The sequence below is a fragment of the Nicotiana tabacum genome, chromosome 6, assembly GCF_000715075.1.
Source record: "Nicotiana tabacum cultivar K326 chromosome 6, ASM71507v2, whole genome shotgun sequence".
NCBI classification, from domain to species: domain Eukaryota; kingdom Viridiplantae; phylum Streptophyta; class Magnoliopsida; order Solanales; family Solanaceae; genus Nicotiana; species Nicotiana tabacum.
Window position 1 is genome coordinate 88,031,014 of NC_134085.1, and position 24,367 is coordinate 88,055,380.

General features: G+C 36.6%; 1 protein-coding gene across 4 annotated transcripts; it reads left to right on the forward strand.

Annotated features, from left to right (window-relative positions):
- The first annotated feature begins 507 nt into the window (after positions 1-507).
- On the forward strand, positions 508-3,604 carry LOC107829716 (putative beta-1,3-galactosyltransferase 8). Of its 4 annotated transcripts, none has more exons than XM_016657212.2 (8): positions 508-633; positions 1,303-1,629; positions 1,708-1,772; positions 1,871-2,070; positions 2,162-2,419; positions 2,697-2,784; positions 2,895-3,020; positions 3,123-3,604. In XM_016657212.2, the coding sequence occupies exons 2-8, from the start codon at positions 1,435-1,437 to the stop codon at positions 3,382-3,384; spliced, it is 1,194 nt and encodes a 397-aa protein (XP_016512698.1). In that variant the 5' UTR covers positions 508-633; positions 1,303-1,434; the 3' UTR covers positions 3,385-3,604. The 4 variants fall into 4 exon arrangements, with proteins under 4 accessions (XP_016512698.1, XP_016512684.1, XP_016512670.1 ...); XM_016657198.2 differs by having other exon boundaries at positions 563-633; positions 1,278-1,629; XM_016657184.1 differs by lacking the exon at positions 508-633 and adding an exon at positions 840-884.
- The last annotated feature ends 20,763 nt before the right edge of the window (positions 3,605-24,367 follow it).

A 24,367-nucleotide genomic window follows, 5' to 3' on the forward strand; every position in this document is an offset into this window, starting at 1 on the left:
CCACATGCTCGAATCTGCCCGTGCCTATGCACACAAGGGATGGACCTGGTTCATGCCTGAGTTTCCTTTGTCAATCTTCAAAACAAACCTTCATTAGGCCAACACCCTTCAATTAAAAGAAATTATATATTTCATATCTTCAAAAGGTTTTTCAAATATATACATTTGAGGAGATCGAATGCTAAGCTCTGAATCATGATATGTAAATTTGACTCCCTTATGATAAGTATTTTTATCGTTTGATCAATCTGTTACAATGTATCCTAAATGTAATTGTCTTTCCGACATTATGAGCAAACAGTGGCTTCTGAACTGCTGAAATTTAGGCCAATGTTTCTCAAATGTAATAGCATCAATGAATAGGATGTCCGTATGCAAGTGTTAATCATAAAAGAGAAACGTATTGCATGCCTATCTGTAGCTTCAAAACAATAGGAAAAAGGACAGAGGAATTTCTTCTGTTGAAATAGGGCAGACAGTTTGTTGGAACATGAAAGTCACATGATTCAACTGCCTATGGTTGCAACTGGACTCTTTCATGTAATAGGAAAGGGAAGATGTAATAAGCCTCTTTAAAATGACACATAATTTCATATCTGCATGCCAGCCACTTCAATTATCATGTCCTAGCAGGTACTACCTACCATCTTATCTTTTACTTTAAATGCATATTTGACAAACAATTGTAGAAGATGTCTTTTAGCTGAAAGTGAATATATTAATTTTATATATTAGTTCATGCATGTACGTAATTACATGCTTCATTTACTAATGTGCATTGATTCCATTTGTTTTGTATTCCAAATGAGGTATTCTTGTTTATGCCAAACATCATGACACTGCACATGAGAGAAATGAATCCTCAATTCAATGCAGAAAGTAAGGTTAATATCTTCTGATCTATAGAGAAATAATTGACCAAGCTGTTTCGATTTTTCAGTTCACTGAAGATTTTCCAAATCTGCCTAACATGATTTCTTCTTGATACAGAGTTTCTGTCCAATATTTCAATTTCTGTTCTTCGGTCTGTTAAAGGAAGATAATTTGTATCTTTCGTGTCAAGCCAAACACCTTTCTGCATTAGTGCTTGTTATTATTAGTCCTTGACATACCATGCAATTTGCAATGACATGTTTAACTTCCCTTAATTTTCTTCAAGAATATCATATGTTGTTTGTGTGGCCATGAATATTCTCATGTTTTATTGACCATAACGGATATCCCTTATAAATTATCCAGCCCAAGGTTTGAAGTCATTATCATTTTATATATAACAGATATTAAATGTTGTTCTTCATGAAGAATACTGGAAAAGCAGCAGCAAACAATAGGGTGCTGCTGGCGAAGGAAAAGAAGCTAAATAGCAGTGGCCGAGTTTGGGTTCCGGTGTCAACATTGTGGCCGTGGGAGCTCAACAAACTGGGAAATTCAAAAATGAGATCAGGGAAATTCCCGGTTTCTGGAAAATCCATATTAGTGTTATGCATTGCAAGCTTTCTGGCTGGATCAATCTTTAGTAGCCGAATATGGACTCAACCTAATTCTGAAATGAATAATGATCTTGTGATCCCCAGCATTTTCAACCATGAGAAGCTTAGAACTATTTCACGTGAATGTGATCCCAAGCGTGTAAGCTTAATTTGAAACTTTAAAAAACAAGTATTGTTGTCATGAGAAATATTGACTTATGATATTTTCTTTATGCAGAAATTAGCCGAAAGCAATTCAAGAGACATCATGGGAGAAGTTAAGAAAACTCATCAAGCTATTCAGTAAGCACAGGCTCAAATCCACAAGTCAATGCCTGTTATATAGCCTATCTTTTAATTCTCTTTTTTATTAATTATGAATGTTGGGTTCGAATTAACAGATCACTTGATAAAAGTATATCAACATTGGAGAATGAACTAGCAATAGCTCGGACAAGGCAAACAATCAGTCAAAACGCAAAGGAAAACAGAGCTTCAAATCACACCACACCGAATAAAGCATTCATCGTGGTGGGAATTAATACCGCATTCAGCAGCAGAAAAAGACGCGATTCTCTTAGAGAAACTTGGATGCCTAAAGGTCTTCAATTTGACTATTTCTTAGCTTCTTCTATTAGTTTGAAATAGATTGATGAATCTGAATTATTGTATTCCATTAATTTAATTGGCAGGGGATAAGCTAAGGAAGCTAGAGAAAGAGAAGGGAATCGTGATACGGTTTGTGATAGGACACAGTGCTACACGAGGAGGAGTTCTTGATCGTGCCATTGACAGTGAGGATGCTCAGTACGAGGATTTCCTTCGACTTGAACACGTTGAGGGTTATCATGAACTGTCCACCAAGACAAGATTGTATTTCTCTAAAGCTGTCTCCATTTGGGACGCTGACTTCTACGTTAAAGTGGACGATGATGTCCATCTCAACTTAGGTAATTTACATAAATAATGTATAGATTTGTTTACATCATTAAGTTCAGTTGAACTTTAAAAACAAGTAATCTTTCGTAGCAAATTTGATATTGTAACCTGAAAATAAAGTAATAACTTGCTATGATTGGTTAAATAAAATTAATAGGATAAAAAAATTTGTAGTGCCAATATATATAAGTTAAATCCTCTATATATAAGCTCATATAGTACTTTATTAATTTCCTTAAATGCATGCATAACTATACATGCCTATGTAATTCTCTCAACATTTTGCAGGTATGCTTGCTAGCACATTAGCAAAATACAAATCCAAACCAAGAGTCTACATTGGGTGCATGAAGTCAGGGCCAGTTCTTTCCCAAAAGTGAGGCGTCTTTCATTTAGTTTGTTCCACAAAACATAAACGTATATAATTTCCCTCTCGAAAAGTAAAAGAAGAAATGTACTTGACTGATAAATATATTGATTTGGCAGAGGATTAAGGTATCATGAGCCTGAGTATTGGAAATTTGGAGAAGAAGGGAACAAGTATTTCCGGCATGCCACAGGTCAAATATATGGCATCTCTAGAGACCTTGCTTCTTACATCTCCATCAACTCGTAAGTTCTTTAATTTACACACATATATTGCAACGCCTCTTAGACCAATATCAAGTTGAAGAATGACATATGTTTAATTGTATGATGGAAAAATTAAAATAGGGGGATATTACATAGATATGCAAATGAAGACGTATCATTGGGATCATGGTTAATTGGATTGGAAGTGGAGCATGTGGATGAGCGTTCAATGTGCTGTGGAACACCTCCAGATTGTGAGTGGAAGGCCAAAGGAGGGAATATGTGTGTGGCATCATTTGATTGGCCATGCAGTGGGATATGCAAGTCGGTAGAGAGGATGAAAGATGTGCACCATTCATGCGGCGAAGGTGATGCAGCTCTTTGGAATGTTCCTCTCTCATGACAGTACTCTAGTAGCTAGGATGACATTTAATATTGGAGAGAACTTAATTAATTATCCACATAGTATTTATTTCCTTTTGATTAATAATTTACTTGCGCAATGCAATTCTTCTTTTGCTTATTTTTGCCACCGCGATTTGTATTTCACTCTTATTGGCCTTGTCTTTAGAGTGCCAAGTGTCTCTTTAATTAATTAAGCCAGCCTTGTGTCATGAAAGAAATTTCTCTATCAGTGGTTGATATGACACTACACAATTCTACTTCTAAATTGTATTGTGTTCCTTATAATCTATTTTCGCACTGCATACATTAGCCTAACAAATTTAAATTCACCTAGCTTTAGAGACCACCAAAATTGAAGAGAAGCATTCTCTTATGATTTATGTCTATACTACGTATAAAGTACAGATTGCATGCTCAATTTAATTACTCAGTTAGAGTATAATATTCCTAAGAATACGATCATAAGGAATTAAACACAAAAATATTCTGCAGCTCCCATTTATGTATTCATTGGGGGGTTGGGGGGGGGGGGGGGCAGGGCGGAACATTAGATTATATCATTATAGTCATTAGTATCATATTTTCAAGTATTCTCATTGATTACCTAATTAAATCCACTGTAATGATTTTCTTATCTTATTTATTACTCCCTCATTCCAATTAATTTGATATTATTATTCTTCCAGAGTCTAACAGTGTTTTTAATTACAATAGTTGCATTTGCTTTAAATATTTTCATGCAAAAAATTGTAACTTACAGTATTATAGTTTCTAATTATCTAAATTGTTTTCCAAAACAATAGGAAATTCATGTCCGTTCTTGATGAAAAATTAAAGATCTGATCCTCGTATGTCAAACTCCTTCATTATTTTTACGCATATGAAGTATTATTCTCGGTGGCACATTGACTTTTGAGACGAAAAGGCAGCTGTAAACCCGTAATTAAACTAGTCGTCATATCATAATATATTAAAAGCAGGAAGCTCTTCAGTTGAAAGTCAATTTATAGATTTACCCTTATCATACTAACTTTTTTTTTTAAAAAAGAAAACCCTACAATTACCCGCTACAACTCAAGCGCCACCTCTGCTCGGTGATAGACGTGAAGAGAACTAACGATCATATCTCAACAGTTGCACCGTTTAAATTTTTTTGTCTTTAAAAATTTAAGCCCCTATGGTATTCTCTATCAATCTCGCTCCTCTGTTAAACCAACAAGTTTGGCATCAAATTCTCCTTCGCCAAATTATTCAATTTGTTCATTAGTCATCTATTTCTCATAGTTTCCTAGAATCTACTTGCTTATCAGATTTTTTTCTGAAAGGGTTAGAATTTGGAGATGACTAGCGTTTAATTAAGTATTAATTTTCAAGGCTTGAATACAGTTTACTTTACTTCTAATTTTTACAGCCTAATTTTTCTATATTTCTCTTTTGCCTTTGTTTATTGTTGTGCAATTTGGTGATTGAAACTTTTACAAAATGCTTCATAATATTCATAATCCTCATGATTTATTTGCAATATAAATGGTTAGCATGACAACTCTAAATCAATAAAACTTAGGTATTTGGTGTGTTCATGGAGAACAAAAAAGAAGGATTTGGGGTTAAAATTTACTGTAGTAGCCTTTCTCTTGCTGCTATCTGCTATGGAAAAGCTCTATGCGATCATGTTCTGTACAAAATTTCTTCCCTAAAATTAAAGCATAACAATGACAAAACATTCGTTGATGATGATTTGTTTGACGTTGTATGGTCTAAATGCCTACAACCTTTTTTACAATAGCCCAGTGATCTTGCAACCTTTTCTCTTACAAGGAAAAATGCAGCCTATAATCTTGAATCTGTTTGAAAATTATTTTTAAACGGCCACGTATGAAAGAATCTTATTTAAACTGAAGCACGTGACATGTTATAAAACTATTAAATTAGACGCTTTTGCTTTATAATTCTGTTCATGTCCACTTTGCAAAAAGTGCCTAAATTAAAGTATTCTATATTAATTCTACCCATATCTGTGTGTGTAGATATAAGTGTTGTAAGCAGTCAATCTTATTAAAGGAATCTGAATATTTTTTTATGCTCATGCTAATATAATAGTGCTTTGATTAAGATTCTACAAACTTGAAGTTAAATTTTGGAACCCACTATATACTCATACTATTCTTCGGAACTATCTTTGGTAAACCTTTATAGGAATAAACAAATCATTTTCGTACATAAATACTTGATTCTTATCACTAATTTTAATCTCATGTTTTTAGATACAAGTTGCATGGTTAGTTACAATGAACCGCTTATTGGAGAAGGTTACAGCAGGAGAAGAAAGATAATAGTTACAAATGAAAGACAAGCTAAAATCACAAATTTCAATGAAAAATGATCATTTCACATACTATATATATGGATAACAAACCACAGTTAATTTAATTGGAAATTTTAAAATATAGATTTAATTTTACAGTTGTTATTTTATGGGGTAATTTTACTGAAAAAATCGATGAAATTCTTGAAAAGATGAAAGATGATAAACCAATCGTTAGCTTTATATCTATTCTAAAGTTTTTCCTTATTTAACTAGGGAATTTTAGAATATCAACTATTCATGTTAAGTAATGTGCTAATCTATCCGACAATTCAAAAGGCAACAGATTTACGCAATTTGGTAACATAACTTTATCATACTGACTTCTAAGTTTAGGTTATGTATGACAAACTTTGCTGTAAAAATATTTGAAGAATACACTAGCATATGATAAGCATGCTTCTGTCTTAACTTTATTCCTTTTCATACCATTTGATTATCCTATTTTGATGGTGATTTTACCATTTGCAAAACTGTAATATCCTCACACGAAAATTTACATGTACTACGAGCAAGTAATTAGTTAATTCTAAAAAAAATATTTTCACTCTCTTTACCTGTTGTTAGCCCTTTTCCCTCCATTATGATTGGGTAACTTCTGTGCTCAGCCATTAATTCAGTTACCACTGGTTTATGCGTGAATCCTTTAACAGAACTATAATCGTGATGTCTACATTTTTCTATATATTACTCTGATTATAATTTCGTTCATATTATTTTGTGCAAATTTTTTCCTTCTTTAAATATATGAGACAATTTAATAACAGAAACTAAAATACAGGCGTGATACCATGAAGACAGAAGTTAAAGATATTGCATTAATACCAAATAAAGTAATAAAACAATCCAAAGAGATAAAGTTAGTCAAGATTATGAATGGTTTACTTGTTGATGCGCAAGTAATTCTCCTAGAATATATTGGTTACTTGTTATGTCCTAAAATCATATTACATGTCCAAACCACAGGGTCAAACAATTCCCATATTGGATTTTATCTGCCACAACATATTTTCTCACATGAATTATGTTGCACTTTCAAGAGGGATATATATCAATGTCGACCATAAGAGTCCTGATTATGACAGAAAAATCAAAGTGGATGGAAGGAGCATACACGAGGAATATCGTCTATAAGGAAATATTAGATGAAATACACATAATTACATGTTTTGCCTCATAAAAACGAAATAAATATTCAACTCATATGTATTTAAGGAAGAATAATTCACCTAAGGATGATTCACATTCTTATACTATATTTTTTTTATGTACAGTTACTAAAAATATTATTTTATGACAATGTGTACTATATATCTTGGCATACACGTGCAACGAATATGTAGAGAAACTAGTTTCTAGAAACGTGCGTTGCACGTGTATTAGTGTATCCTATGTCAATTAAAAAAAAAAATTAAAAGATTAGTTCCCCAAAAAAAGGTAAATATGTAAACCTTAATTCCTAAAACAATATTAAGCTTCGTGATGTAAGATTGATAGCAAAATGATTAGATCCACGTATATTAAGGACAAAAACAACACAAACTATTTACAACTCTTGCTAGTGACTTACTCAACATAAAATAGGTCATAGCGATTTGTCTTAGTTTAAAAACAATACAACAAATCTCAAATAAACATCGATATGAAAAAATGATATGAACAACTACAGTGCTTGAGAAAATAACAACTTGAACACTGAATAAGAAAGAGAAATATGCTTCGGCATCAACCTAAAATGCATTTAACAATGTAAACCAAAAAAGCTAGCTACTGATGGGGATGAATAGGACGGAACAGTTAGAATTAATATTTTCCCATGCAGTGATATTTCTATTGTAAAAATTTCACATAATTATCTTCTACACAAGCAATGATGGCTTATTCAAGCCTACAGTTTGTGATTAAAATGAGTTTCAACAACTAATATTTTATAATAAATGCAAAGGAGAATGTTATAAGTACGAATTTGTTAATATTAGCCATGATAAACATACTAATTACTAACACATTGCGCTTAGTCCAAGATCACCATCACAAAGAGTGGATCTTCATGATAATAGCTATAATTGCAGGCATCTCAATGTTCCACCTAAACATTCAGATAAAATATTAAACATTAAAAAGAGAGCAAAAGAAGTATAACAAACCCATAAAACAATGTACACGTTTGAAGGCTCCATTTTCATATTTTGGTTTCAGATGCGTTTAATACTTTGTATCTCATAGAGAATGTTGTTGATTGTCCGATTCTTCACTTTCGCAATTTTATCTTTGTTCCTTGCGTACCCATCTATTTCCACTTGCAAGTGTTGCAATGTGCATAATAACTTGCGACTAAGAGGCTCTATATATGTAATGTCTGCCCATGGGCCACGTTACACATTATGTGCGAAGCAAAATATAAAACTGAATAGAGGCTAACGCTGATTAAATATCAACATAAAGCTGGGCCGGCAAGGCCGGCATAACCACTATAACTGACAAGCCAACAAAATATATGTATAGGGCCTACAAGCCCAACATATTGCACTAACTGACAAGATATGTCTATAAGCCTCTACTGACAGATGTACTGTGATCGGAACAGGGCTCTGACCTACCCATAACCTATCTACATATATACACAAAATGTACACAAAACTTCTAGACCCGGCAACTCCAAAGGACGGGGAGCTTACCAATAAAGCTGGATTCGAGCAACACCTGAGGAGGTCTACTCGTCTGTCTGTCTGCACCTGCATGCATGAAATACAGCGCCCCAGAAAGGGGCGTCAGTACGAAATAATATAACGAGTATGTAAGTCAATATACTGAAAGCTGAAACTGAACTGATAATATGAACATATGCTTACCTGCTGATACTGACTCAACTCTCTCAATATAATAAGTAAAATAGCTGTCCGGCCCTATAAGGCTCGGTATATATATATATATATATATATAATTGCTCGGCCGTAGTAGGCTCGCTCATAGGCGCTCGGCCATAATGGGCTCTGTATCTCGGCCAACTGGGCTCGCTCATAGTGTTCGGCCACAGTAGACTCGGTATATAACTTACCATCTGATCAGAGGTTGTCCAATAGGGGCCTGCCCATCGACTATAGCTCAATGGTAATTAAATACTGTAATACTGTATATATAGACTCTCTGTTCTCTTGACTAGAGTAAGAAAATACTCAATTGAATATTGTTCTTACAAGACTAGGAAAAATATACGTAACTTTTCGGACATGAATTTTTCTTTATGCCTCGTTATCAAACTTGTGTAATTACGAGATCATGCAAAATGAATGAAGAGTTTCACCTTATTATACCTGAAGTAGGGAAAAATCCGTATGATATTCTGGAAAAAGGTTGCACCGTACTTCTTTAGAATCGCAAAATTACTCTGTTGCTAAGACTCTAAAAATTCTCTTGGAATTGGTTGCAAGGAGAATTGCTAACATTTACTTTTGGTTGAAAGGTCTTTATTGAAAATATTAAGAATGAGATTTAGGATCTGATTGTAGTATGGTTTTGTTTTGAAAGATCTTTGGAATTGAAGTGTTTTGATAACACTTCACGTTGTTGAAGTATTTTTGTAACAAATCATTTGGCCACTTATCAAGAATGACTAAGAGTCATCTCTTTATGAAGTTGGTTGCTGCCACGTAGAGGTGGGAGGTAATTTTAATCTTATCACATAACCAATTAATTAATTAGGTAATATTTCGTTTCTCGATAATTAACCAATTACCCGTATAATTCAGAATTGTCTCAAATTATTTAAAATTCTACTTATTTTGAATATACCTTATATATCATACTATCGTGGTCATATGGTCTCTTGCATGGTACTAGTTCATAAGTATCGGGTATTATAGCTCGGATCGTATTTTATTGCAATTCGACAACCTTCAACGAAACTCATTTTCTTTAATCCGTGTACCCTTTCCTTCATGGCACTTACTTATTGTTTGGTATAAATAGCATAAATATGCTGACCTCAAGATAATCTCATCCCCAAGTTTATGTCAATTAACTTAAGACGAAACTTTAATGTACGAAAAACGCGAGATGTAACATCCTTCCTCCCTTAGAAACATTCATCCTTGAATGTCTACTCTTAGATACTTTGAGAAATCTTTATGCCGGAGTCTCTTCCGTACACTAGACTAAACCCAACCTATATGCAGCCAGAAAATATACTATACATGCCACACATGGCCACTGTATATAAATAGCAACACTTGGCTTCACACAACTGTCCATTATAAATTCTGAGAGTCAAAATGAGAGCTTACTCGATGACCTACTGGCCTGAATAGAGTTGTGCTGAGGTATTCCACCTTGAGCCATATCTTCAGCTTGAAATAGGTGGGGGTATTTAGACTTTGTTTCTTCCTCCGCTTCCCACGTCATCTATTCCACATTCTTACTCCTCCATAAAACCTTCACGGAGGCTATTTCCTTATTTCGCTGCTTGAAGATTTGTCGGTCTTGGATGGAAACCGGGATTTCCTCGTAAGATAAGTTCTCCATAATCTGTACATCATCCCTGGGCACCACTAGGGTAGGATCGCCAATGCACTTCTGTAGCATTGATACGTGAAACAATGGATGGACAGACCCCAACTCTGAGGGTAGTTCTAACTCATATGCTACTTGGCCCACTCTCCGAATGATCTTATAAGGACCAATATACCGTGGGCTAAGTTTGACTTTCTTGCCAAACCTCATCACACCCTTTATAGGTGATACGTTTAAGAATACCCAGTCATTAACCCCGAATTCTAAATCTCGTCGCCACACGTTAGAATATGACTTCTGACGACTCTGAGCTGTCAACAGCCGCTCCCGGATGAGCTTTACTTTTTCTATGGCCTACTGAACCAGGTCTGGCCTATGTAACCCAGATTCTCCAACATCAAACCACCCTATAGGAGATTTGCACTTACGCCCATACAAAACCTCATACGGAGCCATCTGGATACTGGAGTGGCAATTGTTATTATGTGAAAACTCGATAAGAGGTAAATGTTCATTCCAACTCATTTTAAAATCCAATACACATGCTCGTAACATATCTTCGAGCGTCTGAATTATGCGCTCGGGTTGTCCATTAGTCTGTGGATGAAAAGCTGTGCTGAGATTCACCTGAGTCCCCAGACCTTTCTGAAATGACCTCCAAAAATGTGTTGTAAACTGGGCACCATGATCAGATATAATAGATATTGGTACTCCGCGAAGTCGCACTATTTCTTTAATATATAACTTTGCATAATCTTATGTTGTATATGGAGATCTGACCGGTAGAAAATGAGCTGATTTCGTGAGCCAATCGACTATCACCCATATGGAATTGAACTTGCGATGAGAACGAGGTAAACCCGTGATAAAGTCCATATTTATCGCCTCCCATTTCCATGTCAGGATCTCTATAGTCTGCATTAGACCTCCGGGCTTCTGGTGCTCTATCTTCACCTGTTGGCAACTAGGGCACTGAGCGACAAACTCAACAATGTTCCTCTTCATATCGTTCCACCAGTACACATCCTTAATGTCATGATACATCTTCGTTGACCCAGGGTGAATGGAGTACCACGAGTAATGTGCCTCTGACATAATCCTGTCTCGGAGCCCTGCTATATCTGGAACACATAAGCGACCCCTGTATCTGAGAACCTCATCTCTCTTGAGTTCTAACAACGACTGCTTCTTCTGCAGAACTCGCTCTCTTAACTCGACCTACTCTGGGTCCTCGTATTGCCACTCCTTTACTTCAGCTATGAGAGATGATTTTGTAGTATTTTTGTCACGACCCAATTTAGGATCGTGACCGGCGCTTAGGAGCAAGTGCTCCCAAGTAAGCCTCATCGGTAATTTTACAGAAAATCGAACAGAGTTTACCCTATTTTTTTGGAGCATCCCAAAAATTTTCCTGTCTCAAATCAGAAACCAAACATCCTAATAGCAATTCAAATGATAATGACTTTATCAATTAACCAAAATAAATATCTACCTTTAACAGTCCACCCACTAACAACTAGAAATACTACTTTATCTCCAAATTTTGATAAGAATGGGTGTTACTCAACATAAGTCTATAATAACAAAGACTACTCAAGACACTAAAAGAATGATTATGGAGCGACTCTAGGAGTTCAAATAAAAGACCATAACAATTGATAAAATTCCCGCCCACGCGAACAACTGCGAGGCTTACCAAGAATTATCAACTTGTGCGCTCTAATTAAAGAAATTCCCGCCCGCGTCAACTGTTGTCTCTGTAAAAAAAAAACAATTAGCGGGGAATGAGTCGCTAGCTCAGTGAGTAATAACACTTAACGACAACCGTTTTTATTGGAGACAAGTCAGAAAACATGCTAGTATATTAAACAGAACAGAAATTATCATAAAAATGCCCCTTTCAGAAACAATAAGCAATTTTTAGTCTCATCATGTGTTTTTTTGTATTATAATACGATTGACAATTCCGTAATAAGCTCGGTAACCACTGTATAATATTATTATTCATATTTTAGGAGGTTTCAATGAACGAATTATGTAATCGGTATAACTGTGGACTTCCTCGCAAGAAGTCAAATATAACGGTAGTCCCTACTCGAGGAAAATCGGTAACGATATGATAGTTCGACCTTCCCACTAGCGAGGGCTATAACGGTAATCAGTAATTACAAGGTGCACCGGGTCTAATGAACCCGCCTTAGCTACGGGATCCTTCAATGTCTAATCCCATTTATACGTGTCTCTGTAATCCGTATATACTCGTAGAAAATATTTTAAATCAATATAGGGCATTTCAATTCTTATCAAATCATATAATTTCATTTCGATAACAGTAAATTCAAGTAACAGTAAAATAGATCTAGTGACAACGGAAATATTTAAAACTAGGGTAACCATCTCAAATAACTATTTCGGTATCATATCGAGTAAAAGACTTGTCCCACATGCAACTCAAAATAATTGTAACATATTCATCTTTAAAATCATGTGTAAATCATGCAAGTTATGAAAACACAAATTGCGGTAAAATTACTACTCACAGTACTTGTGCCAAAATACCAAATGCTTCACCTCGAGCAATTCGTACAAATTCCTCCAATCAATCTATAATTACATAATATTGATCTCATGTCAATCGCCTCATTTTGGCTAAATCTATCACTAATTTAAAATACCAAATCCTTCGAGTTTTATATTTTATTATCAATTCGCCGAATTATATTTACCCATGCTATGAGTAACTTAAATTAGTCCAAAATCTTTTAAGTAAAAAGGTATTTATATGGTTTATTCCCTTTACTGTTCAATTTCCTTAATCCTGTGCATAAATTGAAACTGAAATAACTTTATTGTCCATAATATTCCTTCTTAATTGGTACTTATCTTTTGTACTCAATACTAGACTTACCACATTCAAACCCAAACTCGATATTTTCATTGCAATATAGTTAAACACCAAAACTCAACCCTTGCACCCTAACTTAATTTACACCTAACAAAGATCATATATAATGAGACTAGTTTAAGTACAAATACATCAATGCCCTTCTTTTTTCCAAGTGAATCTATCCTACAGTAATATTGACTAACTTCCAATTGTATAATTTGCCCAGAATAACTCTTATTGGTATTATATTTCTTATACCTTGTGAAACCCTTCAAATATATGAACTAAGATAAAAAGAATTACCAGAAGAAAAGAATCTAGATGAGAAATTTGAGTATTACCCGTAAGAACCAATGCGTATTTAAAATTTCTCAAGGTTTGGTTCTAGCCTCTTTCTTCTTCTCCTTTTTTTTCTCCTCCTCTATGGGTTTTCGTTTTTTCCCTCTGTTGTTTAGCAGCAGCTTGCTGCGCTTCTTTTCCCCCTTTCCCCTTTTTTACGTTTTTTTCTTTTCCTCCCTATGGGCTTTGGCCCATTCTCCTATTATTTCCTTTTTTTTTAAACTTAGTTAAAGACTTATATGCCCTTATTAGTATATATGGTATTACAATTTTGGAGTACAACTCCTCCATTGCCAGAGTCTACTAACCGAACCCCCAAACAAGCTAAATGATGAATCTCTCTAGTTAATTGTCTTTTCTCGGCCTCTACATGTGCTAAGCTACCCATAGATCATCGACTTAAGGTATCTGCTACAACATTAGCTTTTCCTGGATGGTAAAGAATGTTAACATCGTAATCTTTCAATAACTCAAGCCATCGCCTCTGTCGCAATTTCAACTCTTTTTGCTTGAAGATATATTGCAAGCTTTTATGATCCGTGAATACATCAACATGAACACCATACAAATAATGTCGCTATATCTTAAGTGCATGGACAACCACAACTAACTCGAGGTCGTGGGTCGGATAATTCCGTTCGTGCTTCCTTAACTACCTTGAAGCATACACAATTACCTTCCAATGTTGCATCAGGACACATCATAACCCGACATTTGAGGTATCACAATACATGGCATAACCATCTGGACCTCTAGAAGTGCTAGAACTGGTGCTGAGGTCAACATGTTCTTAAGCTCTTGGAAACTCTGCTCACAGGCCTCTGTACACTAAAACTTAGTTGTTTTCTGCGTCAACTTCGTTAATGGTGCTGACAGAGAAGAAAAACCCTCTACGAACCTCCGGTAGTATCCTGCTAAGCCTAGAAAGCTAGGAATCTCTATCAGAGTGGTAGGTCTAGGATAGGATTTCACAGCCTCAATCTTCTGATTGTCTACCGTTATACCTCCATCGGATACAATGTGTCCCAAGAATGCTACAGACCTCAACCAGAAATCACATTTAGAAAACTTAGCATATAATTTACTATTGCGGAGAGTTTGGAGCACCGCTCGCAGGTGGTCCGCATGCTTATCTTCTGAACGTGAATAAACTAAAATATCATCAATAAATATTATCATGAACATATCTAAAAATAGCCGGAATAGGCTATTCATCAAGTCCATGAACACGGCAGGTGCATTCGTCAACCCGAAAGACATGACAAGGAACTCGAAGTGGCCATATCGGGTCCTAAAAGCTGTCTTGGGAATATCTTCCTCTCGAACTCTGACCTGGTGGTAACCCGACCTAAAATCTATTTTTGAAAAGCATCTAGCCCCCTGCAACTGATCAAACAGGTCATCTATCCTTGGAAGTGGATACTTATTCTTAATAATTACCTTGTTCAGTTGCCTATAATCGATACACATCCTCAGTGAGCCGTCTTTCTTTCACACAAACAGTACTGGTGCACCCCAAGGTGAAGTACTGGGCTTGATGAAACCTTTCTCCAGCAAATCTTTTAACTGCTCCTTTAACTCCTTCAATTCGGAAGGTGCCATTCTATACGGAGGGATGGATATTGGTTGAGTTCCCGGAAGCAAATCGATGCCAAAATCCATCTCTCGCTCTGGAGGAATACCTGGAAGTTCATCTAGGAATACATATGCGTACTCTTTTAATACTGGAATAGACTGAAGTGTAGGTATCTCTGCATCCACATCTATAACTCGCAAAATATGATAAATGCACCCTTTTGCAATCATTTTCCTCGCCTTCAGATAGGAAATAAACCTACCTCTGGGTGTCGCTGCATTACCTACCCATTCAAGGGCTGGCTCACCCGGAAAATGAAATCTAGCTATCTTTGCTCGACAATGAACCGTGGCATGGAAAGCTGCCAACCATTCCATGTCCATGATAACATCAAAATCCAACATCTCTAGCTCAACTAGGTCGGCTGAGGTCTGACGATCGCAAACTGATACCGTACAACCTCGGTAAACCCGTCTAGCAATAATCGATTCTCTAACTAGTGTAGATACCGCAAAAGGATCACTTACTATTTCAGAAACTATACCAAACTTCCCCGCGACAAATGGGGTAAGACACGATAAAGTAGATCATGGGTCTATTAAGGCATAAGCATCGTGAGAGAAAATGGTCAACATACTTGTCACAACATCTGATAAGGATTCCTTATCCTGCCGACCTACTAACGCATAGCTACGATTATGGTTACCACCTGAACTGCAACCTCTACCTTTGCCTCGACCTCTATAATCCGAAGATTAAGACTCGCGCCCTGAAGGATGCATCAACATAGATGATCCTGATGCTGAATTTGCTGGTTGTGTCATACCCCCAGAATCTCTATTTGGGCAATCTCGCATCATATGCCCCGGACGTCCACATGTATAACAAGCATAAAAACTAGCTCGTCATTGGTCTAAGTGTCCTCTACCGCAGATGGCACTCCACGGTGGAAATGGCCATGTCGACCCTGAACCTCATTGTCGCTGTAAACCCAACGCATGGGAGCTCTCACCTGGTCCTGACTAAGTGTAGCGGTCATACCTGTAACCCTGTAGCTGAGGTGGCGGAGGTCTAGGTGGCCGTTCGAAGTACTGGGGCCTGTAAGTACCCTCAGACTACTCCTGAGACCTGACAAATCTCATCCTCTTACGCTGCCCTGACTTAGTCCTCTTTGTACCCTACTGCAAATGCCTACCCCTTTCTATATTCTGGGCAAATGCCTGAATCCTGGAGATATCCATACTATCCTGCAATGCAGCGGTATCACATGCCTCGGTCAACTCCAGGGCCAACCCTGCTATAAATCGGTGGATCCTGTCCCACATACTAGCAACTATAGATGGTGCATATCTTGCCAATGAGTCAAAACAGAGACTATACTCTCGAACACTCATATTTCCCTGTTTGAGGGCTAAAGAGTGATCGACTCGTGCCTGTCGGATCTCCTGCGGTAAAGTACTGGTCAAGAAAGGCATCTGAAAAATTCTCCCAAATAGCTGGAGGTGCATCACGTCCCTTGGACCTTTCCCATCCCTCGTACCAAAGGATGGCTATATTTCAGAGTCAAAAAGCTGCTAGCTCAACTGCCTTTTTCTCCGTGGCATGCATAACCTAAAAGATCATGTGAAGCTGCTCTATGAAATCTTGTGGGTCCTCCCTCTTATCTATCCCCGTGAACTCTAGGGGACTCAAACCAATAAACTCTCGGACCCTTGAACTCCCAGATCCCTCGAAAGGTCCTGCACTAATGGATGCCCTAGCCTATTGTTGGGTAGCTACCAACTGTGCCAACAAATGCACCACACTTCTCAAGTCCTGATCTGATGGTAGCGGAGGGGGAACTAGATGTGCGGTCTCCCTAGGAATCTCCTCAGGTGGCAGAGGAGCCGGTAATGGCTGAGTAGGGGTCTCTCTCCGGGCCTCCGATTGGGCCACATCTATAAGGGGTACCCTACTAGTCCACTCACCTAATATTGTTTCTCTCATCTGGCTAGCCGTAGTCTTCCTAGTTATCGTTATCTGTGCATGCAAACGCCAACACGTAAGTTTAACTCAAATTTCTTATAACTCAGTACTACAACACGATTTAGATCTGAAAGAAGGGTAACCAACTCCTAAATGCCCTGTAGTCCCCTGCTTATATAATGTAGTGCACCATACATCTATAAACAAGACCCTAATAGACACGACTTGTAGACTTTCTAGAACAGAACTGCTATGATACCACTTTTGTCACGGCCCGAGCCTAGAGGCGAGGCCGGCACCCGGTGCCTTACCTATCCTTGCGTACCACTTGCGACTAAGAGGCTCTGAATATGTAATGTGATACTCTGGTCATGGGTCACATTACAAGATAATATTCAAAGCAAAATATAAAACTGAATAGAGACTAACGTTAACTAAATGTTAACATAAAGTTGGGCCGGCAAGGCTGTCATAACAACTATAACTGACAAGCCAACAAAATATACGCACAGGGCCTACAAGCCCAACATACTGCACTAACTGACAAGATATGTCTACAAGCCTCTACTGACAGATGTACTGTAATCAGAACAGGGCCCCGACCTACCCATAGCCTATCTACATATATATAGAAGATGTACACAAAATTTCTAAGCCCGGTAACTCCGAAGGATGGGGAGCATACCGATAAAGCTGGATTCGAGCAACACCTACTGAGGAGGTCTACCCGTCTGTCTGTCTGAACCTGCACGCATAAAATGCATTGCCCCCAGAAAGGGACGCCAGTACGAAATAATGTACCTAGTATGTAAGGAAATATACTGAAAGCTAAAACCGAACTAATAATCTGAAGATATGCTTACCTGCTGATACTGACTCAACTCTCTCAATATAGTAAGTAAAATAGTTGTCCGGCCCTATAAGGCTCGGTATATATATATATATATAACTGCTCTACTGTAGTAGGCTCGCTCATAGGTGCTCGGCCATACTAGGCTCTATATCTCGACCAACTAGGCTCGCTCAGAGGTTCTCGGCCACAGTAGGCTCGGCATATAACTTACCATCTGATCAGAGGTTGCCCAATAGGGGCCTGCCTATCGATTATAACTCAATGGTAATGAAGATACTGTAATATTGTATATATAGACTCTCTGCTCTCTTGACTGGAAGAAGGAAATACTCAATTGAATATTATACTTACAAGACTAGGAAAAATAGATGTAACTTCCGGGACATGAATTTTTCTTTATGCCTCCTTATCAAACTTGTGTAATTATGAGATCATGCAAAATGAAGGAAGAACTTAGCCTTGACATACCCGGAGTAGAGAAAAATCCGTATTATATTCTGGAAAAAGATTGTACCGTACTTCTTTAGAACCGCAAAATTACTCCGTTGTTGAGACTCTAAAAGTTCTCACTGGAATGGGTTGCGAGGAGAATTACTAACATTTACTTCTGGTTGTAAGGTTTTGGTATTGAAAATATTAGGAATGAGATGTAGGATCTGATTGTAGTATGATTTTGTTTTGAAAGATCTTTGGAATTGTAGTGTTTTGATAACACTTCACGTTGTTGAAGTGTTTTGGTAACACATAATTTTGCCACTTTATCAAGAATGACTAAGAGTCATCTCTTTATGAAGTGGCTTGTTGCCACGTGGGGGTGGGGTAATTTTATTCTTATTCCATAACCAATTAATTAATTAGGTAATATTCCGCTACCCGATAATTAAACAATTGCCCACATAATTAAAAATTATCTTAAATTATTTAAAATTTTACTTATTTTTAATACATCTTTTATCTCATACTATCGTAGTCATATGGTACCTTGCATGGTACTAGCCCATACGTATCGGGTATTATAGCTCGGACCGTATTTTATTTAAATTCGACAACCTTCAACGAAACTCATTTTCTTTAATTCGTGTACCCTTTCCTTCATGACACTTACTTATTGCTTGGTATAATTAGAAATATGCTAACCTCAAGATAATCTCATCCCCGGTTTATGTCAATTAATTGAAGACGAAACTTTAACGTACGAAAAACGCGAGATGTAACATAAATATCTTAACTTTGATTTCTTATCATTTCCTCTAACTAAAACTTACACATAATTATCAACATTTCATACTTAAAAATTTCATCAAAACAGTATTAACATTTCTACAAAATTTCAATCTTTAATAAATACTTTGTTCAAAATATAATTTTTCGTTCACCAACAAAATAAGAAATTATTTTCTGGGGAAAAATGAAAAACACTTTTTTCTAAAAATATCGAAAATTGACTTTAATCGTATCAAACACACATACACATAATTTAACGCTAACAAGGAAGTAATAGATCACAATCATTAATATGCCAATTACTATCAATTTAAATCAGAAATAAACTTAAACTTATTTCCGAAATGCTTATCATAAAAATCTTAGCTGCGGTATGATTCAGATTATGTTATTGTTTGAGTATACATAGAGCCGATTGACGAGGTATCTGACTCAAGTTCTCGTGAAGATATTTGCTACTACAATTAATATTTGGCTAAACATACATACAATTTATATGACATTATTTGTCTCACATTTTAGTGTAATGCTAGTAATATTTAAAGTGCATTAACCACCAAAGGATGTGGTGCAGTGGATGAGACTGCTCCTCCCTTAATCAGAGGTCTCAGGTTCGAGCCCTGGGTGTGGAAAAATCCTTGGTAGGGAGCGCTTCCCCCCGAATGGGGCCTTACGCGGCGCGAATCCGGATATAGTCGGGCTCCAATGCGGGTACCGAACACCGGGCGGGAAACCAAAAAAAAGTGCATTGTGAAGTCTTGAGCTTAATTAGGATATTTGTGTGTGTAGAAATAAATTAAAGAAGAATAGAGGGAAAAAATAAAGAAATAAGAGCTAATTTTGCATTGCTACGTGATGATGTTGATAGATTGGAGTCGAGAGTTGAAGCAAAGTTTGAACTCTTTGAGAAAGGAAAGTATATACGATTTAGAGAAAGAAAAAGTGAGCAATAGAGGCTCACGGAAAGCGACGCACCCAGGATGGGACTCAAATTGAGTGCGCTCTGTAGTGCTCGTGCCCAAAGCCGCACCTGGTTCGACTGCTATGCCAGGTGCGGCGTACCCACGACCATTCTAGCCCAACATTTCCTGTTTTGTTTGGATAAGATTATTTGCATCTAGGACTTTTCCTACACCCATAAATAGTCCTTAAACTCGTTTTTTTGGGAAGGTTCACCCTTTGTGAAGGAAAAACGTTGTTGAAGCTATTTAAGAGCCGGAAATCATAGAGTTTTTCGTTCATTGTCTTATCACTTGTAATTTTATGCTTTTAAACATTCCCATAATTTCTAGCATGCATGACTATTAGTGGCTAGTTCTCTTTGTTCTAGGATTGTGGGTGCTACGTGAATATTGATGTTTGAAGTTTAAATTGAAGACTTTCATTTTATTATATTAGTTTTTTATGTAATCATGCGCTTCATTATTTCGTTGTGTAGCTAACAGTGAAATATTATCTACGAATCTAAAATTGAACTCGAAATTAAAGTGAGAATTCTTGATAGCATATAGGATTCAATAAAGCAAGTTCTTGAACCTGACATCGGGAGACGGATTCGCAGTTAGGATATACATATACCTAATTGTCTTGCTTGGTTAAAATACATGAATTATATATGCGTTTTTGATAGTCCTAATTCCATAGTCATATAGACATTATGTTAACTTGAATAGGCAAGTAAGAACTCGATAAATTCTACGAGTAATATTAGCTCTGTCAATCAACAAACCACATAAATCAATTAGTCAGTTTAAGCAGAAAACTCAATAGGATTGTTATCTAACCTATAACCTGAAATATCTTCTTCCATTAATATTTATCCTAAGCTGCCTACATGTTGCATTGGATCTCTAGTTTATTTGATTGCTTTATAATTTTTGAAGTACTTAGTTAATCACCATCACAACTTGAGAAGTCACTTGAATAAATAATTGGTTTTAGTTAATAGTTAATTAGATGTCTCTATGGGAAAGATACTCTACTTATGACTCTATTACTTGTCGACCACGTTGATAATTGACTATAAATTTATATTTATAGTGTATTACTTACCTTACATTTTAGTATTTTAATGATAATATGTGCGATATTTGGGCTTAATTGGGTCATTTTTATGTGTAGGACCGTTGAAGGATGAAAAGGAGTGAAGGGTGCACACAGGGATGTCAAAAATACATAAACGAGCACGAGAAGACAAAAATTAGCCAAGGCCACGAACCAAGCGCTAGGCTAGGCGACGTCTGGCTCCATGCGAGGTACAACAAGCGTTAAATCTCGCGTCGCGAGCTTTGGAACGCGCCCCAAGCCAGGTCTCACTAGCTTTAAGGCATGAACCCTTTCCCAGTCCGTGTATTAAACATTTCTCACTTGGTTTTGGACTTGGGAACTCCTACCCTAGCCTATAAATACATCCTAAATGTGATTGGGGAGGGGTTGATCAATTTTCGAAGGCGGCAAAGGCTTAGAAACATAAACGGAGCATGAAATTCATCGAATCTTCCATCTTTTATCTGGTATTAATAGCTTCTATATTTAAAATTAATGCATTGATTGTTGTTATGAACATTAGTGGCTAAGAACCTCATTATTCTGGGGTTATGGGTTGTTTTTACTATAGTAATTTGATGGTTGATTATTTTGCTTGAGTTATCATATTAATTTGCTTATTCAATCTTGCACTTAATTATTCTATTGCATAGCTAACAATAAAATAATATCTACGAATTATAGTTTGAAGTCAAAAATGGCAATTATAGATTATATATTAGATTGAGTAGAATAAGCTCTTGAATCCAAGCACAGGAGAATGAATTCATGATTAAGATAGACATATTCTAGTTGCCTTACTTGGTTATTTTGCGCAGGAAATATACATGCATTCTTGTTAATTCTAATTCTATAGATATATAATATTATGTTGGCTTGAATAGGCGAGCAAAGCATCGAAAAAAATTTACGAGCATAATAAACTTTGTTAACCAACAAATTAGATAAATCAAGTAATTAAATCTACCGAAAGAACGCAATAGGAAAGACATTAATGTCGTAACCCCGGAATATTCCTATCTCATTGAATTCTTTCTAAGTGTTTGCTTGTTTGCGTTGCACCTTTAAATTTCTTGCTTGTTTAGTAACTTTGTAATAATTTTAGTAGTAAAAATCACAATCATCTTCTTGACAACTATTTGAGCAATAAACTTATAAGTAGTCTAGATTGGACGAGAATTAATTATAAATCCTCTATGATGATCCAAAAAGTCATCTTTTATTTTAGAATCCGTTTAAGTATTCTGAGGCCTTGAAAGCATCATTTTATCTCTCCTCAAATTGCATGCGCAGTCCGGGCATATATTTAGAAATCTCTTATGTGAAAAATTTAAGAAAATGATGATTTTTGACTCAAAAAGGTAATTTTTGTCGACTTCGGTCAATATTTTAGGTAAACGGACCCGGATCCATGATTTGACGATCCCGGAGGGTCCGTAGTAAAATATGAGAATTGCGCGTATGCCCGGAGTCGAATTCCGAGGTCCCTAGCCCGAGAAATGAATTTTTGAAGAAAAGTATTTAACTGAAAATATAATGGTTTTTGGAAATTGAATAAGATTTGATGTTGTTGGTATCGGGCCCGTATTTTGGTTCCGGAGCCTGATACAGGTCCTTTATGATATTCAAACCTTATCTATGAAATTTGGTGAAAAACGGAAGTAATTTGATGTAATACAGACTTTTGGTCGAGAAAATAGAAATTTTGAACTATCTTAAAAATTTTATGAGTTTTGGTGTTGAATTCATAGTTCTAGATGTTATTTTGGCGATTGGATCATGTGAACAAGTTCATATAATATTTTAAGACTTGTGTGCAAGTTCGGTTTGGAGCCCCGAGGGCTCAGGTGAGATTCGGATAGGCTACGGAGTGTTTTGGACTTAGAAGTTTTGCTGGTGTGCAGTAGTTCTATTGTAGAACCTCTGATCTCTCAAATTGCGAGATCAAGCCTCGCATTTGCGACCACTGTTGGGTTCGTATTTGCGACCTACTCATCGCAATTGCGAAGAGTAGCTGTTGAGGCCAATATTCGCAATTGCGAACAATTCTTCGCATTCGCGAAGTAGTAAGGGAAGGTGGACCTTCACATTTGCGACCAAATGGTTCGCATTTGTGACAACAACAACAGTGCGACAGGTTCGCATTTGCGAAGCTCAGGTCGCAAATGCGACTTCTGCAACTGATCAAAACATAAATTAGACGGGATTTTCTCCCATTCTTCACATTTTTCAAATCCTAAACTCCAAGAGGCGATTTTCCTAGGGCAAGTTCTTCCCCAAATCATAGGTAAATGATTCCTAACTTATTTCTTTCAATCCATTTCATCTTTTTACAAGATTTCCTCACAACATCTAGGGATTTTCATGATGGAATAGGGTGTTTTTGGGTAGAATTTAGGAATTTCAAAATTTGGGGATTTAGACCTCAAATTGAGGCCGGATTCCAAAACCAATTCTATATCCGGGCTTGTGGGTGAATGGGTAATCAGTTTTTGGTCCGAATTTCGAGTTTGGACCAAGCGGGCCCGGGGTCGGATTTTGACTTTTTGGAGAAAATGTTAGAAAACCTATAATTTTGCATTAGGATTGATTTCTTTCACGCTTATTGATGATATTAAGTTAATTCTGACTAGATACGAGTGAATTAGTGGTGGAATCGAAAGGTAAAGCGGTGATTGAGCTTTGAAATACCCGTTGGCTTGAGGTAAGTATTTGGTCTAACTTTGACTTGAGGGATTAGGAATCCCCGACTTATTTACTATGTGAAATTTTATGTGTATGGCATATAGGTGTGGTGACGAGTACCTATGCACCACCAAATTATCATTTTAGCCTGTTCCCTCCCCCGTTTCCTATTATATTGTTTCCTGCCTTAATTGCTACTTGCTCATAAATATTTTCATATCTAATTGCTTCATGTTAACAGTTGATTTCTCTATAGAAGTATTAATTGTTTCATAGTTTTATTTTATTTCCTTGTTGGGTTATATTGGTTTATTGGTACTTTACAGTACACTTTGATTGGTCTCGCTGTGTAGTTTTAACTGGTGAAGCTTCATAATTGTAGTGATATTTCACTGTGTTAGATTGAGGTACAAGTGTTTTCGGGATTCAACCGATGACTTGGGACACCATAAATCTTCCAAGTGGCGAATCTGATTTTTTTAATAAATCTCGTTTCGATATTCCTTTAATTGGAAAAACTCCCTTATATTTA